The 19781-nt window shown below is 43.6% G+C and overlaps 1 protein-coding gene across 1 annotated transcript; it reads right to left on the bottom strand.

The window, feature by feature from the left end:
* Positions 1–7374: 7374 nt before the first annotated feature.
* Positions 7375–10738, bottom strand: tlcd5b (TLC domain containing 5b; the record flags this gene model as incomplete). The annotated part of the gene is made up of 3 exons (XM_080749198.1): positions 7375–7662; positions 8482–8726; positions 10549–10738. 3 exons carry the CDS (start codon positions 10736–10738, stop codon positions 7375–7377), a joined length of 723 nt encoding a protein of 240 aa, XP_080605324.1.
* Positions 10739–19781: the final 9043 nt, after the last annotated feature.

The raw sequence follows: 19781 nt of genomic DNA, 5'->3' as shown, positions 1-19781 counted from the left end.
TGAATATAATCCAGCCAGCCAAATACCCCTGGCTCCCCCAAGTGCGGAATCAATGTATTATAGTGTGTGATGGGTGAAAAGCAACGAGCAGAAACCATAATACAATTTTTTTTAAACGTTAAAAAAACACATGCATGCACAGACACACACACACACACACACACACACACACACCACACACACACACACACACACACACACACACACACACACACACACACACACACACACACACACACACACACACTGTGCAGACTTGTAAGGCGTAGAGTTGCTCCGATCTGCAACAAACTTGCCACAAACACTGGTCAGGAATCTGCCACGACAATAGTCACAGCAGGGGCCACATGTTTCCCCCAGGGGCCACATTAGGCACCAGGGGCCCCAGGCACATCATTGCTCCGATCCTAACCAAACATGGCATAAATGCTGGGTCTGCCATGACATTTGTCACAAAAAAAGCACACATATGGGGCAGAAGTGTCTCACATTTCAAATGGCCATAACTCTGTGACCATTGCTCTGATCAGTGCAATATAGGACTGAGTTTGAAGGCTGGATAGCGGCCTGAAAATCTATTTGAGATTTACCAATATCGTAAAATCTTTTATGAGTGTAAACATCAATTGAAAAGTTATTTTCAATACGTTATAATAAAAGCTGATCCTATGTCCATTGTCCGGGCACCTAGGCTCCACAGTAGCCTGACAGCAGTCCCGATCCCGACGGCCTTAGCTGCATGTCACTCCCCATGTCTCACCCCATTTCCTGTCAGTCTGTTATCCTATCAATAAATGTGTAAAAAAGATGGAGAACAAATCTAATTAGCCATCCAAAGTCAGTGAATATCTTAACAGATTGAAATTGCTAAATGAAAGAGAGAGTGAACATATGTTTTCAACTGTGTTCATTGTATGTTGTGGTAACTAACCATCTTATAATAATCATCATTATCTAACTAGTAAGACGCCTAAGGGTGAGGTCGCTTTTCTAACCTATAGACTACATGTCAGTCTAACCAGTGTGGCTGGTTCTACAGACAGGGATCTCCATATATGGGCATAATGTACAAGGGATTGTATGTGGCCGATGTGGCCTCCATATAGGCATTCCCATAAGTCCTGTTAGGGGAACCACACTAACAGAATCCCTTTTATGCCCATATATGGAGGTTAGACTGACATGTACAGTATATATATTGGCATTCACAGATACAGGCTTAATTGATGACATCAGGGATCTCCATATATGGGGATGAAAGGGATACTGTTAGTGTGGCTCCCCTGACATCACAGGGATGTCAGAGTGTGATGTCAGAGCATGACAGTCAATCAACAATTAAAGACAAGCGTTACCCAGACAGATACGGTCAAGATGTGACAGTTCTGATATTAAACTGCGACCTACGGTTGCAATAAGTTATAATAGCCTATCATACTGTAAAATGTTGCTAAATATGCCTTGAGTATAAGGTACAAAGGTGGGAAAAGTAACAGCGTCATTTAGGGGTGCTGTGGATGAATGATTGTTCATAGGGGTGCCCTTCCGCGTGGTGGTGTGGGCCCCCAAAGCAGTCTGTAGAACATTGTCAAACAGAATGGAATGGCTTACACAGCCATGAGGACAGCCGCTCATTCATTCAGCAAGCCCACCGACATCATGCACGATTCACTGTGAGCTCGTAGATCTGCTATTTACTTGAACGCGACGGGGCGGCATAGCTCAGGGGTAGAGAAACCGTTATTAGAGCACGAAGGGTTCCTGAAGGGTTCCCAGTTCGAATCCGGGCTCCACCTCAGTTAATGTCGAAGAGTCCTTGAGCAAGACTCTGAACCCCTAGTTGCTCCCGGTGAGTGGGTTGTTGCCTTGCATGGTTTCCTCCGCCACCGGCGTATGAATGTGTGCGTGAATGGGTGAATGTAATGCACAATCTATGTAAAGCGCCTTGGATAAAAGCGCTATATAAATGCACCATTTACCATTTACCTTTTGCGACAACCGGCACGCAAATGAGTCATAACTGAGCCTTTTTACTCACCACACACACACACACACACACACGCGCGCACACACACTGATCAGCCATCCATATACTGACCTTTCGAACTGGCCTTGTCCCCTGGCTCCCTGATGGGTCTGTGAAGAGTGACCGGTGGTTGCAGCTGTTTGGGGTTGGGTGTATAGTGGACAGGTTTGTGGGGAGGTAGAGTGTTAGCGTGTCTAGCAGGCAGTACCACCATATGTCAGGTAGTCAGGGGGGGCTGGTACCACGAGGTGGGGGGACGGGGGACAGTGCAGGAGAGTGGGGGGCCTTGTTAAAGGGTTGTACCCTGTCAGCAACTCTAGCCAAAGGGATTACACCATTGTCTCATTTGGTGGTGCATTCTCTCCCTCTCTCTCTCTCTCTCACCTCTGTTCCTCTTGTCTCTCGCTCTCTCTTTCTCTTTCTCTCTCACTCTCTCTCTCTCTCTCTCTCTCTCTCTCTCAGGGCCGGCCCTAGGATTCTGGTGGCCCTAATCAAGATTATGTTTGGTGGCCCCCCAAAGGACTCCTAGCACAACCACCACACAAAAAACATGTATATACCTGTAAACTGTTAACCTCGCCTACCAGGCTTTCTGGGGGAAAGCATGGTGTTCGTTCACAACAGGCCGTTTTGTTTCCGCCTAAAGCGCGGAAACCACTAAAAGAAGCGGCGTCGCTTTGATTTGGTTCCCACCGTTTGTTTCCCCAATCCCTATTAAAATGCTCGAGTAGCCTAGTGTAGTCTTGCCAGTCGCTAAAAGTTGGACTAAAAGATGCATATTCCAAACGATTTTTTCAAAAGCAAAACTACTCCGTATCGAGGAGTTTATTAGGTAGGCCCTAAAAGTATGTCCTTGAGCGCAGGGAAATATTTTGGGTTAAAACTGAATCCGGTTTGATCTTTCCGGCAAATTGTAGTCCTTTGAGTACTACAACATGACGTTTTGTGGTTTCCGCTCCAGACCGGTTACAAACCCGTAAAGTGAAGTGATCCGTAACTGTATATCATTTATCTGTGATGTGGCCCCCCTAGTGGGTGTGGCCCTAAGCAAATATATAGGCCTATGTTGCTTATACTGTAGCAGCGTCCTCTCTCTCTCTCTCTCTCTCTCTCTCTCTCTCTCTCTCTCTCCTCTACACCAACCTCTCATCATAATTTCAGGTCGCATTATGTCTGTCTTTATGCTGTTTGCCATGCAGGGGCGTTCATTCACTAATCAATAATCTCAAATTCAGTTATTTTATGCATATCTTTGCCCATCCATCTACATGTGACACGTGTTATAATTTAAGTCTTTTGAAGTTGGGGCGCCCGGTGGCCTACTGGGCATTTGATGCCTTGCGGCGTCGCCGGTTCGATTCCCGATCCGGACGACCTTTGCCACATGTCTCTCCCCATCTATCCCCCCGTTTCCTATCGGTCTGCTGTACTATCCAATGGAGGCATAAAAGCCCAAAAACAAATCTTAAAAAAAAAAAAAAAAAGTATTTTGTAGTTATACAAACCATTAACCACTTTCAATGTGGCATCCTTATTATCGTTTCACCCCCAAACCCCAAAGGGCTGGGTTGAGAGCTTGTAGATCCATTAACAACTTACTTGGTGCCACCCCTGTCTTTTTGAAATTACTCCTCTGCTGCCATGCTCTCTCCACTTGACACTTTGTATGCAGGGGGAGTGTGTCCATTCTATCCATGTGGGTGAATGTTAATCTGGTGAAAGGCTAACCTGCCGACACTGGTTGTCGAAAGAATGACACATCGAATGAGCGAGATTTCGCTGTATGCAGGGACGTGTAGAGAATGTTAAAGAGGCAGGGGCTGAAATTTCTAAAGGGGCCTTTAGGTGAAAATATTGAAAATAGCAGACCTCCAAGTTCACAGTGCATCGCGCACAACATGTGGTGTTGCGACGCGCTTTGAGCTTGGAGGTTGGCTATTTTTTGTACTTGATACCACACTGAACTAAGCATAATCAATTCAATACTGGAGATGTGGCATGGATTTCTACACAGAGAGGGCAATTATGTCAACATAAGATGCTGCATTCAAGTTCAGGAGAGTTTGGACAAGGCAATTCTCTAGAATGCTGCCTTCAGGTATGGCATGGAAAGAGGGCATTTGCATTTCTTTCACCATAGTAAAAACTGCATTCATGGTCTGGAGAGGAAACTTTTTTACAGGCAGGTAAAAGGGCAGGGGCTCAAGCCCCCTTTGATGTCTATGTGTGCATGTGGCTGCTTGTATGACTCAGCAGTGTGTGTGTGTGTGTGTGTGTATGTGTATGTGTATGTGTATGTGTATGTGTGTGTGTGTGTGTGTGTGTGTGTGTGTGTGTGTGTGTGTGTGTGTGTGTGTGTGCGCGTGCGTGCGTGCGTGTGTGTGTGTGTTTTGGAGGACAATATCACAGACACTCCCCTTGCACACCCTTGTGGGAGAAAGGAGGCATTGTGAGAGGTGAGCCTTCCGTTAGTAATTCAACACAGTCAGCAGATAGAGCGTCAATAAGGTATAACAAAAGTGCCACTTTCTCACTTTATCTTTCAGCACTCCTCTTTCGCTTGATGTCATATCCAATTAGTAACGAGTTGTCAGAAAGAATAGGTCTATTGTTCCATTTTGTGCCCATGTCCAAAACCATTCGTTTTCAGGATTCAAAAAGGCTATTTAGATAGCATTTTTTTGTATTTTTTGTTTTTATAAAGTTTTTTTTTTTTTTTTACTGAATAGGTGCTTGGTCTCCCTAGTCCCTACGGTATGTTTTTTCTATTTCTATGCATTTGATGTATTGCTGTAGATGTTTTAATGTATTACCTTGCTTATTGTAAGTCGCTCTTGATTAAGAGCGTCTGCTAAATGCCTAAATTGTAAATTGTGATTGTCTATATTGCACCCCCCCCCCCCCTTCAGTCTCACAACAATGCACCACTTTGTGATGTTTTGAGCTTGTAGATCGGTAATTATTTCACTGAATGTTCGCCCCCCAGAACAAGTTGTTCTAGGGTTGAGGTCATTGCATGGCTTAAAGCAACACTTGATATTAATTCTATTTTAATTTTATTCAACCAGGTTAAATGGTAGTTTTGTAACCTAAACGTTAAGACAAGCAGAGCTGTTAAGTTTAAACCAGTGTACAACCAACCACCCTTACAAATCAAAAACAGAACAAACCATGGTGCTCATAGTGTATTTTAGCAAACATTAATCATCACAAAGTAGTGCTACCAGCTACAAGTAACCGTGCAAGTAGCTTGAAGAAAAGGCTAATTGCCAAGTAGAAAAATGACATTATTCAATAAAAATACATATTAAAATCTGCTGTGACAGTTTCTGAAGCTGAGCTGTTGTAGTGGCAGTTCCTGAACCTGAAAGCAACAAAGGTAAGGACAATTCACTATGAAGCACATTTATTAAAGAGATTCTCGTCTCATCAAAGCATGGATTTACAGAATAACGTGGTGTGTAATTGGAATGACTCTGTAGATTTGAGGGGTTAAGCTTGCCTTTCACATCTACACCCATACTCTGTGGTGCCGAAAAACCTGTATGCACTGGACTCACAGCTGGCTCCCACGACAAACCTTATGAGTGACTGAAAGACATTCCTGACCATCCCCATGCAGTGTTATAAAACAACTGCCGCTCATAGAAATGCAAGGCAGCCTCAATGATTCCTGGACATTTGAAGCACAATCCCACTCTGGCCCATAGATAATACTGTACATCTACATGTCTCGTTGGCTGCTGCTTCTCATTAGTGATATGTCAACATGGGGCTGCCAGATTGGTGAGAAGAACAAGCCTAGCAATGCATGCATGTCCCAGGTAGGCCTATGGTCTATTGAAGCAGGTGACAGCAGGTCTCTCCACTATTAAACTTGTTGAATTCCTGACCAAGTTAGACCTACGATGCTTGATTAAGAAACACAAATAAAATACAAAAAGTCGACCCTGATCAATCATGGTTCATAAAAAACTCTTAAAATAGGAAGAGCAAATAAAAAAACAACATTTCCCATTATTAGATGAAAAAAGTATTTCTAGCAAAGAGTTGACCGTTGGTGTTGCATTCAATCAGCCTCATTTCAGTGTCAGATTCCATGATGTTCCACACAGCGGGAGGAAGATCTGCAAGCAGTCATTCATTCATGAGCCATTTCTTCAGTCATTCTTCATCCAGTGTCCTCCTCCTCCAAGCGATTTCATTCATTCTTTGTCGTCACGCGTCCTCCTTGTTCATGAGCAGGGGGGCAGTTGTCCGGATTTAAAATGAAGCAAACACGGAACTGAAAGTTACTACCAGGTACCAGAAGCAACATGTTCTTCATATGATTCCATTCATTTCCCCTGAACTTTTACATTTTAGTTTTTCTTACGTAATAAACATTGTCATAAATACTTTATGGTTCCTGTCGCTAGTTTAAAGCCTTGTTTCAATCACCATGATATGCGTTTTGTGAAAATATGGTCCAATTTATGTTATAATTGATGTTAAAGCAGGGTATGCTGTAGGAGGGGCTTGTGATCATAGGCTTGTGATGATTCTTCTTCTTGTGCTTTATTTTCGGCAAGCTCAAGACAATGTCCCATGTATCCCTGCGGTTGCACGTGACCGTTGGCAGCCAATAGCATTCGAGATGGTACCATTTCTACCAATGAACGTTGATTTCTCCAATGACGGCGGCACCCGTTCAAGGGCCAAAAAAGCTTCATTTGCGCAGCATAGAAACCAATGGCTTCCCACCGTCCATATTTTTTACAGTCTATGTTCATGAGTCCATTTGAACCAGGGCCATGCTGGGCCCCTGATTCAGCCCGGGAAAAAGAGTTGGAGAGGCCATTGCGCGCTATAGAGAGAGATCTCTCTATATAGCGCTGCTGCTACTCAAAGATTTGCCATTTCAGATCATGGCAAGTGACAAGCCAGTGGGCCAATTACATGAGTTATATTTCGTCGTTGTCGGGTGGAAACCTGACGGTCCAAAATCGTTTATTTTGTATTTATCATTTTAAAAATGATTTAAACTCCAACGCCTCGCGGTGTGAGGCGTTGTGTGCTTGTAGATCGGCTGTTTTCACTATTTTTGTGCAACGGCCTTGTATGATGAAGCAGGGCTTTGCTTTGCGAAAACATTTATAAATTTGAAACTTAGAGATACGAGGTTTCTGCCTGACAGTGACGATTTACTTTTTTGGCCGCCCAGCCCCCAAAACGGAACGAAGGCCGACATTTTATTTTTATTTTTTTCCATAATGGCCGCCATTCCCGGCCGTTCGGGAGTTGTCCCGCTTTTCCCAATGGCCAGCACGTCCCTGATTTGAACGCACAACTCTTTGAGCGATCTTCCTTCAGTCGTTCTTCACGCGCGCCTCGTCTTCTTCTCCCAGCTTGGAACGTTCCAACCACCTTCGGTACTTGGCCCGGCTCTTCTTGAAAGCGAAGCGGCCGATGTCCACCATGAACACCCAGGCCAGGACGTACATGAGGACGGCGCCGGCCTTGACGACCAGTGCGGGGCGGGGCGACGTCATCTCGCAGTACAGCATGAAGGTGCCCACGCCCACGCGCACCGTGGCGAACAGCGTGATGAAGAGGAGGTCCACGGCATCGCCCAGCAGACTGTCGTAGAGGCCCACCTTCAGAGGGCGAATTTCAGAAAGACATAGGGAGGGGGTGGCAAAAAATACGTTACCATAGCTCCATTTCTAGCTAAACTAGCAAAAATAGTGGATCTACAAGCTCTCAAGCTGTCGCCAAGGGACGCGTTGAATTAACTATTTTCACTATTTTTTTGGGGCCGAAAAGAGAACATGTTGGAAAATGTTCGGCTATGATTACATTACCAAAATAACGAAGCCACGTTGAAAGTGGTTTAATGATAAACTAGAAGCAGTGCTCTTCTGAGCACAGGTCTCCACCAGGTCAGGTAGGTTATTGTGGACAACTGGTGGCGCTATAATAGGCCAACGTGAAAAGGGTGGCATTTGTTCCTTGACTTAGTGGGGAATGTGCGTGCAAAACTTCACGCAAATAGCACACTGCGTTCAGGATTTGAGGCATTGTCTAAAAACGGACCCTAAAAGACTGTGAAAAATGATGACTCATCACTAAACCATAGTTTAGTGATGCCATTTTTAGCCCATTTTTAGCCCAAGGAATGTTTTTCGTGCAAAACAAATGCTTGCAATGGATTCAGAATAATTAAAAACCCCTAGTTTGACCCCTAACATCCCACTTAAAGCAGATTTTTTGGGAGTAAGTTTTTCCTTTATAGTGTAGTATAGTAATTAAGTGAATGAGACTGAAAATTACCCTAGCTGTCAAACATTTTCCCCGCCATTTTTTTAAATACACCCCGGCCAAATTAGTTTAATAACCCTCCTAGATGACAAATCCATTGAGAAACGGACCTTCGCTCTCCACGGTCACGGAACTGCCATTTTTGACTCAACTACCTTGCGAAGGAACCAGCGCGTCTGCAGCAGGGGGTTGGTGATCTCGCTGCCGAAGATGCAGCCGCAGGTCTCGCAGCCCGACTCGCCGATGCCCAGCGCCAGCAGGATGCCCGCGATGCTGGCCACGTGGTGCAGGAACATGACGGGGCCCTCGGAGCGGTAGTAGAGGCACCAGCCCATGTCGAAGAAGAAGTAGCCCAGGCAGGTGGCCAGGGCCAGCGTCTGCATGCTGGTGTTCTCCGTGCCTGCGTGCATGGGAGATAGGGCATTAACAAAAAAGCCGACAAGTCGACTGAGTCGTCTTCATTACACGTATTGTATTGCTTATTGCTTGTTGTATTGCCTATGGCTTATTGTATTGCTTATTGCTTGTTGTGGGTCGCTTTGGATTGGGAGCTTCCAGTTTGGGCATCGAGCTTCTGCTAAATGCCTAAACTGTAGCCAGGAGGTATGCGGTCAGCCTATAGGCTTGACTCAGGGAAAAGGACGCCCCTGCCTTGCACAGTCCCATGAGGAGAAGTCTGCCATCCATAAGATGAACGATACTCTCATGACTAATTGGAAATGACGTTCAGGGACTGATCAACCTGAGCTGGCCGCCTCCGGAGAGGGTGTATAGTGTATAATGGCCGAAACACCCTAAGACCCGGAGGAACACTACTGATGATGCGTCCTAGACTAAAACCTAACCCCCCCCCCCCCTCCCTTGCATCTATCATTCACCACCAAGATGACACACACACACACACACACACACACTCTCACGCATGTGCCTGCACAAAGGAAATTAACATCTTATCCTGTGTTTTGTAAAACCAAAGACAAGTGAAAACAAACAAAATAAAAAAGGATAACAGAAAAAGCCCTAGAGGCTTGTTTCCATTGTGGTCCTATGCTGTGTATTCAGTTCATTCAGATAAGGGCGAGCTCAGTGGCGTAGCAGATCTACAGTAATTTTCTTTGCCTCTTTCTTTTAACATGCAATATTTGACAATTGGGTAATTGACTAATGTCTTGAAGTCATTCAATTCTAACTTTAGCGATGTGCGGATATACCCTGTATACAATACTGTATGTTGGGTTGTTTGCTGGTGAGTGAGAATTGTTTGCACATTAAGCTAATCATCTGGGGACCCCCCAATTTTAGAACCACTGACTTTAGCCTAGCGCAGTGGTTCTCACAAGGGGGTCCGCAAATGATTTTGGGGGGTCCCCAGATGATTAACTCAATGTGCAACACTGTTTTCTCACTCAAAAGGAGTAAACAAACCAACATACATTTTAAGTGTATAGCACATTTCTTAAGTGACAATTTAAGGACTTTTTAATACCTCTAAAATGACAAATTAAACATTGGTCAAATTGTCAAATATTAGAGGCAGAAATTGTGAAAATAGCAGATCTACATGCTCACAACGTCTTGTGAGCAAGTAGATCTGCTATTTTCACAATAGAACCGTGTTATACAAAATGTAATGCCTCAACTCTTGCTCGTCAGGGTGGGGGGGTCCCCTGTTCAACTCAAATATGATTATTTGGGGGAGTCGCGGCCTGAAAAGGTTGAGAACCACTGGCCTAGTGCAGGGGTCTTCAACATTTTCAGGCCAAGGACCCCTTATGAGAGAGAGATGAAGCAGGGACCCCCACAACCCATATATTCGATATAGTTTCATCGTTTGACGGCACAATCATCAGTGTATTTTGGATTCATGTCAATTTGTGTTTTCATATATTTAACCACTTGAACTGTCAATTCTTAATAAACTTGACATTTCACTCTGTACTTAGTCTGCTCTTTTTCCTCTCTACACCAAAGCTCTTTGCCAAAAATAGCCGATCTACAAGCTCACAATGCCTCGCGCTGCGAGGCGTTGTGAGCTTGTAGATCGGCTATTTTTGGCTAAAGTTCTCCGAATATGGACGAAGGGGTTCAAGTGGTTAATATAAACAAGGAAAAAAAAAAGTTTCTATCACTCAAAGATTTGGAGGACCCCCTGTAGTAATTATGGGGACCCCCTAGGGGTCCCGGACCCCCTGTTGAAGACCCCTGGCCTAGTGAGTACTGACCTGCGTGTGTGAATGGCAGCGGTCCGTCTATGAAGACCACGTAGGCGGTCAGCAGCACGATGACCACACCGTGGGACAGCGTGACCAGGCGACAGTTCCACTCCGGGCCCTTCTGGCTGAAGGCCAGGCACAGCAGCACGTAGAGACACAGCCACACAGCCAGGCTGCACAGCACCTCCACACACACCATGGCTGGCTGCTCCTGCATGGGACACATGGTAAGCAGTGGCGTCAGTTCAGTAAAAGCTAGGGTATGGCAAAGATGGGAGTCCTCATGGAAAAGAGGCATTACATTTTGTATAACACGGTTCTATTGTGAAAATAGCAGATCTACAGTACATGTATGCTCACAACGCCTCGCGCTGCGAGGCGTGTAGATCGGCTATTTTCACAATGTCTGAAAAAAAAACAGAGTTTTGACAGTTTTTTGCACAGGTTTCTGCGGTTTCTTGGGCTGGATATGGCAGCCCAGAATGGTTGTTCAAGTGCAGCAAAACTTAGCATGTTAGTAAACGTGCCACAATTAACAATAATGCATTGCACCTGTGCAGCTGACCTGCGGAACCTGGGAATATACCATCTTGTCAAGATGGGGAGAATAAACGTGTGGAGAATATAATTATAATACCTTGTTAAAGTGACCATTTTGTTGAATTTTGCATTTTTTTATTTGCACTTTTATATTCCCCCTGGACCCAGGGTATGGCAGCTGCATACCCCTGCCATACCCAATTGACGCCCCTGATGGTAAGACACATGGTAGAGACACAGCCACTATCTAACTATTAATTTACCGAATGTCTGTCCGTCCACCATCCACCGTCTGGCCGTCTGTCTGCATGCTGTCATCAATGATACTAAACAGTGTCGCCATCATGGTAACAATGCCAAACTGACATCACTACAGCCCAAATTTGGAGATGACATCACAGACTGGCCTGGACGGGTATTGTATTGCACAACTGGACATCGATGGTGACTATTCTGCCCAACAGGCTTCTCCGACATTACTTCTGAGACTCCTACATTCAATCCCTCATAGCACACGCCCGGGCACAGGACTAGTTATTATTTATTTAAAAAGGAAGAGCAAGTGATTTCTGAAAAAAAAAAAAAAACAATGACTTGGCCTGTCATAATAAAACTTCACAGGTTGTGCTACAGATAATGAAACTTCACTGGTGTGTTGCTCATATGATGAATTTAGATGATGGGTGTGGTACGAGCAAGGGTATGAATGAATGTTTCTTTCTCTGTAAATGTACACTTTTCTTGAAACTGCAATAATGCAGACGACAACTGTAAACCTGTGACAATGAAGTAGAGTTGAGTATTAATAGGCCTACTGCTGGCTAATTGATGCCACCCCTTTGCATTAGCTTTATTGCTACAACATGCTAACAAGCTTCCAGTGGACATTTCTCAGTATAGTGAGGGGATTAAGGGGAGCAAATGCTAATTTCGTGCAATTTTGACTTAAAGCGCGAAATTTTGCACAGATGTAGCCCAGGGCTTGCTCTAATGATTTAGCTAGGGCGCCCGAGTCTGCGACCTTCGGGGTCGCCACAGCGGCCAAATCAAGTTGGGCTCACATTGACTTTCTATACAGGAGGAAAATACGCAGAATTACTTTTTTTTCTGGGTATTTAAGGAGGATCTGAGGGGTCTATTAGGGGTTTGTCATCATGCTGAATCCATTGCAGGCATTTGTTTTGCACAAAAAACATTCTGTGGGCTAGAAATGGCCTCAGAAAACAATACACGTATGGATGCGTTTTCATGTTAGTCGGAGGCCTTAGGTTTTTTTTTTCTCGTGCTAATCAGTCTAAAAGTTCAAAATTTTGCACAGATGTAGCTCAGGGCATGCTCTAATGATTTAGCTAGGGCACCCGAGTCTGCAACATTCGGGGTCGCCACAGCGGCCAAATCAAGTTGGGCTCCCATCGACATTAGTGATGAAAAGTGATGAGTCATCACTTTTCAGAGTTTTGTTGGTGCTGTGGCGACCCCGAAGGTCGCAGACTCGGGCGCCCTAGCTAAATCATTAGAGCATGCCCTGAGCTACATCTGTGCAAAATTTTGAACTTTTAGACTGATTAGCACGAGAAAAAAAACCCTAAGGCCTCCGACTAACATGAAAACGCACCCATACGTGTATTGTTTTCTGAGGCCATTTCTAGCCCACAGAATGTGTTTTGTGCAAAACAAATGCCTGCAACGGATTCAGCATGATGACAAACCCCTAGTTAGACCCCTCAGATCCTCCTTAAATACCCAGAAAAAAAAGTAATTCTGGGTATTTTCCTCCTGTATAGAAAGTCAATGTGAGCCCAACTTGATTTGGCCGCTGTGGTGACCCCGAAGGTCGCAGACTTGGGCGCCCTAGCTAAATCATTAGAGCAAGCCCTGGGCTACATCTGTGCAAAATTTCACGCTTTAAGTCAAAATTGCACGAAATTAGCATTTGCTCCCCTTAATCCCCTCACTAGTAGCACAGATTAAAAAGGGTTTCTGGCAAAAATTGACTACAAAGTGCAGGGACCCTTTGGGTTCCTTGAGGGGGTTCCAAATGGACCCTTACATAGCTCTGAGAGTAGCCTACATTGGTTCCATTTTTATACACTCTCAGGACTTATAGAGGTCCTTAAAATTTAAAGGTTTGAGAATAGAAACACTTATGACTTATACCTCCCCACCAGTAGGCTAGACACTGGACTTTGTACTTCTCCCCCAGTAGACGGGCAGCAGTATGCATGTGTGTGCCCCAGTAGCTTACCTCAACCGTCTCTCTTGGTTGCCGTCTTTATCTGGGAGATCCTTGAGCGCTGTCTCCAAGGAAATGAACGCAGTCTTCAGCCTCCATGGCGTACTTCAGACCCTTCCATAGAAGTCCTCTTTAGTCTTCTACATTTGAAGCACATGTACAGTGGACTTGCCGGTGTGGCAGCGAGGCCGTATACAGCACTATAATCAATTAGTAGATTCTTCCACTTCACCTCAACGTGGATCCTCTTAAAGGATTATGGTTTTAGAGCAGGATAGTGAGACCTGTCCCCAGACGGCAGTCTCCCTCTGCTGCTGGGTTCTCAAACTAATAAGTAAGCCTTGCAGAGCCATGTGGCCCCATAGGGCGAGAACCCACAGATATAAAAAAGCTAGCTAGAAACTTCATACGCTGCTGCAGTTCATTGGTGTGACTGATAAAACAGGACTGGCGGAAGTGTGGAAGGCACTCTGCCACTCAAAGTGACCACAAGCGTGTCTTTTCCGGGGCTTACATTCAATTAAAAGGAGCTTTATTGGCATGAGGAGACAACCGTTTACATTGTCAAAGCAAGTGCCTCTGGGAAAGAGGGAGTCCTGCCTCTGATTAGCCTACCGATCACAGATATAAAACGCTAGATACCTCTTCTGCCGCTGCAGTTCATCGGAGAGACCCGTCAAACTTGATAGGCAGAAGGGCGGAAGTGGCAAAAGCACGCTGCCACTCAAAGTGACTACTGGCCAATCGCAGCGCATGTTTTCCGGGACTTCAATTCATCCGAACGTCCCCTTCTGTGACACGCGCGGAAGCGTCCACGCCTGCAGCCATACAGTCTTGGAAAAGTTGCCCATCAACCAAGACGGACGCCCCAGAGCCGAAGGAGGCGTCTACCTTTTTATGTCTATGCTACCGATAGTCCCCTTCCGTGACACACAAGGAAGCGTCTTTCAGAATTCAGGAAGCTTGCTTAAAAAATACCAGTCCTCTTTTACCAACGCCCCAGAGCCAGAGGAGGCATCTACCTTTCTGTATGCAAGAGCCTATCTCCTGTTTCTGCTTGATGTACAAATACATACAAGAGCACCCACTGGACATGACACTAGTATGTCACAGGGACGTCCTATAGTATATGACCCGGCCGGGGAATCGAACCCCCAATCTCAGAACGGATACTCTAAACCAGGGGTCGGTAACTTTGATGTTGGAGAGGGCCACTATATGTTCATATTCACTCCAGAGGGCGACAATGCATATACAGTCAAAAGTAGCAAAAATAGCAGATGTACAAGCTCAAAACGCGTCGCAGTGCGACGCGTTTTGAGCTTGTACATCTGCTATTTTTGCAATTTTTGAATTGGAATCCTGAAAAGTATATATTTTTTAATTTAATTTCAAATGCATTTATATGTTCTTTGTTAACTTTATGAACTTAAATACAAACGCATTGGATATAAGAAAAAGACTAGTAGTAGGCTACTAGTCATTAAGCTACTAATATACAGTAAACTGTGCAGGTAATTAAAGCTGGTCATGTTAGCACGTTTTGAATTATAACAGCTGAAACCAATAATTTATCAGTATTCCTGTGGGCCGCATTAAGGGAAAGTGGGGGCCGCATGTGGCCCCCAGGCCGCCAGTTGCCCATGTATGCTCTAAACACAAGGCCAACCAGGCAATCGCGTAGGGATGTAGTTTGTAGGGCGGGGGGAAAAAAGTAGTATTCTGAAATGAATGATGACACATTTGCGATCGGTATTCTATCACGACTCGTTTCGTTTGTCGTTTGCAAGTCGCTGTTTGCATGAGTGAATTAACCTTACTGCCTGACTGTCTGCTGCTTTGAGCTGGGAGATCTGCAGAGGGGCGGCTGTCATACTGACACCTTTCCTCTCCCATATTGTTGAACAGTTAATATACAATAAAACCAGTCAATCACACACTACTCACAACAGTGGCGGCTCCAGAGAATTGTGACTGGGGGGGCTATGGGGGAGCTGGCTTTTTTAGAGCGGGGGCTAATTAATTTTGGCAACAAACAATAATGACTAGTACTAATACGACAAGCGAGATTCTCTCGTTATAGGGTATGGATAACGGAACAGACCAGATCATTGGCAGTTTTCAGCTCCAAATCTGATAGGGTTTTTGTGAGGCTGAAGATGCTTTCTAGCATAAAAAGTACAGTTTTTTAGTACGGTTTACATATAAGTCAGTCAATTGTTTTTCACATATTCATATATATTTAATTTATGTATTCCATAAATATTTTTCATCACAATTGGGTGTGTGGGGTGGCTTAGGGGGTGCTAAGCCTTCACCAGGGGGGGCTAAAGCCCCCTCTAGCCCCCCACTGACAACGAAATGCTACCAAATAAACCAGTGCTGCAGGTTAAAGAGGGAGTTAGATCAGAACCCGCCCTGATTTTAGGCATGTCATTATATGCAACTAGCAAAACTATTTTGTCAGAAATAGCAGCTCTGCAAGCTCACAGCGCATAGCAATGCGACACATTGTGAGAATGTCGATCAGCTATTTTCGGTATTCATCATACAATTAAAGGAGCTATAGTCAACTTTTTCATTGTAGGGCCGACACTTTGTTTACATCCTAGTCTATAGACTAGAATGTAAACAAAGTGTTGGTCTGACAATGGCCAAAATGATTATTTTATCATTATTTTTCGCTTTTTGTGGTCATTTTTGAATAGAAACACATATATGAAGCTTATTCTTTTTTTTAAATATTTTCGAAACATTTTTATTTTAGCATCCGTTTTTCAAGAAAAAGTTGACTATGTAACAGAGAAATAGCAACATTGGACATTTCTATCCAGTACATTTTGTGTTTTTGCTCTGCCTATTCTAGCCAACAATGTGTAGATTTACCAGGGTTACTTTTAGGAAATATCATATACATTTACCATCACACGTCAAGCCCAACCAACTCCTGATACCATGTACAGTAGGCTATGTGGTGTTTTGCTCCCAAGGTTTGCTGCAAAATTCCCACAACTGGCAATGCGAGACATGAATTTCTTCATGATGGATGCCCTGCCACTGTGGGTTAATCACTTTGAAGGCCAGTCTGTAGTATTAACCCACTGACAGATTAGCACTAATCTACTGTCACAAAGGTATGGCACACTTCCCAGCTGTTGCACTCGGATTGATAATAGTATGTATTGTGTTTGTAGGCTAATATTGTAGGGAGTGGTTTTCAAACTACAATCTTTTTTCATATTTGTTAAATATATTTAACAAATATACACATGTTATCCAATCAGGAGAGAGAATGGAGGAAGTGATGAAATCATGAAACAATTAAGTAAGCAGACAACATTTTTGGAACTTGAGCACCAGCTTATAGGCATTATCTTTGTGAGGTTCTTTCTCTTGATTGGAAGAATTTTCTAACCACCTGAAAATGTATTTCCTGTTACTAAAGAGCCAGGGGTGTCGCACCAAATCCTGGGCCCTGGGTACAAGGATTCACTGCGGGCCCCCTGTGAATGTTCTTCATAGGGGGAGGGGGTTTAACCCATTTAGACTGGGAACGCATTACACATTATTTTGTGCTTTAACTATTGATAATAGCAGATATACAAGCTCACAGCGCGGCACCGAGCGCTGCACATTAATTTTGTGCAAGTCTTTGAATATTTCAAATCCTTCTAAGGTTTTTTGAAAAACCTATGTTTTCCATCTCAAACTATTTAGTTACAGGGACCCGACAGAAGCAAAGTTTTAGTTACAAATGATTGCTTAAAAAATAGATATATTCAAAGATTTGCACACATTTTCACAACTTTTCAAAAATAGCAGACATACATGCTCACAGCGCGGCACTCGATGCCACACTGTGAGCTTGTATATCTGCTATTTTTCAATAGCTAAATAATTAAGGCCCCTCCACCTTGGGCACTAGTAACTCAGTCCCAGCCCCCCCCCCCCCCCCCCCCCCCCCCTTCCTTGTGACGCCCTGTACAGAGCTGAAGAGAAGAGGGGACACCCGTTACAGATCAAACACTATAGTAGTGATTACTATCAATAATTACAGAACATATCAAAATATAGAGTAAACCTTTCCTTCTCTGTGATGTTTATGAACTCGCTGTAGATTGTGCTGCCTGCCACTTTGAGAAAAACACACAATCAACAGAATCATTCATGTTGGGATTTAATGAACTGTAGAACCAAGTACAGAATATCGTCCAGTACAATCTAATACAAACAAGCAGCAACGTAAAAGAAAGAAAACCAAAGTGGAAATAATAACTGGTTTCTCCTTCTCCATTTCTTCACATTTTTGTATCAACTACACCATTCTTTTTTTTTAGTAAGCGCTCAGATTCATACAGTATGACAACGCAAATTAATCTAACCTTACAAGTTAATTATTAAAATATGAAAACCAACGGCTATGGAATTGTCCATCTGAGAGTAACAAAATAAAGATTTTGGTCATTCCAAACACAGGACCTCGGGTGAGGATGAGAGAGGCTCTGCTTAAAGCCCGGTTTATACTTTTGTCATGCGACGGTTGCAGCCGAACTGAAAGTAGCCGATCGATAAGCGCATAGATCGTCTATTTTCGGTCGGCGGCGGCGTCACACAACGGAGCATAAATTAGGCGTTTAGTTGTGTCTGTACGCTATTCACATCGATTGGAGAGAAGCATGCATACCCACATTCTCACACACACACACACTCATTCTTTCTCTCTTGCTCTCTCTCACACATACACACACACGCACACACACTTTAACAAGACCCCGAAACCATTTGGAATGGTCTCTGTAAACTGAAGAAGCTTATCTCCCTGTAACTCTTATCTTGAATGTACGGTATAAGGTTGGTGTTATATTCCAGGTAATACATGTAATTGTCAGCAAAGAGCTTTGCGATTCCTCCCACCTCCCAGTGATCCTCGGTGGGCTGGGTGTGTGGGATGGGGGGGCGAAGAAACCTATTCTAATGCTTTCCCCATAACCAGCTGTCAATGTGATGAAAGCTTCATTTCGTCGTTGTCGGGTGAAAGCCTTTTATGTCCAAAACCGTTCGTTTCGCATTTTTCATTTTAAAAATGATTTAAACTAGTGAAAACAGCCGATCTACAAGCACACAACAACTCGCACTGCGAGGCGTTGTGTGCTTGTAGATCTGCTGTTTTCACTACTTTTGTGCGACGGCCTTGTATGAAGCCAGGCTTTGCTTAGCGAAAAAAATTACAAATTTGAAACTTGGAGATACGAGGTTTCTGCCCGACAGTGACGATTTGCAGCTTCGTTCGATTAAGTCGGCAAAGTATTATGACTATTAGTCCACTGATAATTTCTTTAGTTGAGGACAGCCCAGGAAATGTTGTCGTTTAGTTGCTAACTATATCCACCACCAATTTGGTCATAACAGCTTAGCTTTTAAAATATGTAGGTAAAGATGTTTTTTTTAACACGCAAGATTGGAACAAGACGAGGATGTCTGTCAACTTTGAGAAGCCGATGTAGTCAAAGAGGTAGCACAACGCTAAGTATTAATGAATTAATGCAGTACGGAATTAAATACTGAATGATCGTGACCGTTGGTCATAACCTCATGGTTCTGACCAAATATTAATAGAATTAAAAAGCTACTTGTCGGCTTCAGCTCTCCATAATTAATTAATTCAAGTAGACGGCCTATTGTGAGCACCTATGAACAAAATAGAGCATGGCAGTGGCGGCTATTTTGTTTAGCACGAGAAAAAAAGGGTTACAAGTTATTTTATGGTCATGATTCAAATGGGCCGTCTATCTGTGGAACCAGAGCCGGTGAACAAAATGGCCACCACTGCTACTACGCTCATGACAGAGGAATGTAGGGTGAGAGAGATGGAGCTGGGCTGGGCAATTAACCCAAAATGTACAACCAATAACCCACTTAATCTTGTATGTTAATCAACTAACTAATTCATTTAATTAAGCAGTTTTTTTCTTCTTTTTGTCGTCTCTGTCAGGCGGAAACCTCGCCAAACTGTTACTTTTCAGGATTCGAATTCAAAGACATCAAAAGTAGATGATCGAAAAGTTTCAAGCTTGTAGATCTGCTACTTTTGGTGCTTTAGTATGATCAAGTACTGTAGGATGTTAAAAACACGAAGCAAATAAAATAAAATATGGAGATTAAGAGGTTTCTGTCCGACAGCAACGTTATATTTCTTACCAACAAATCGACACTAAACTATTCGTTTTTTCAACTAAAACAATTAGTATGATTAACCAATTAACTCCATGTATTATACAATAGTACATGGGTTTATACTAATAATACAATAATAATCATGATATTGAATTTGAACATTATCTTGTCATTATCACCCAGCCCTACGTATATGAACTAAATGAAACAAGAACGCAGAGAGATATAGAGATACATAGATAGATAGAGAGAGAGATAGAAAGAGAAAGATAGGCAAGAGGAGACAAGCAGAAGA

Source organism: Nannobrachium achirus (assembly GCF_963921795.1).
Source record: "Nannobrachium achirus genome assembly, chromosome: 19".
In the NCBI taxonomy this organism is placed as follows: Eukaryota; Metazoa; Chordata; class Actinopteri; order Myctophiformes; family Myctophidae; genus Nannobrachium; species Nannobrachium achirus.
This window is presented reverse-complemented; position numbering and strand designations above follow the sequence as displayed.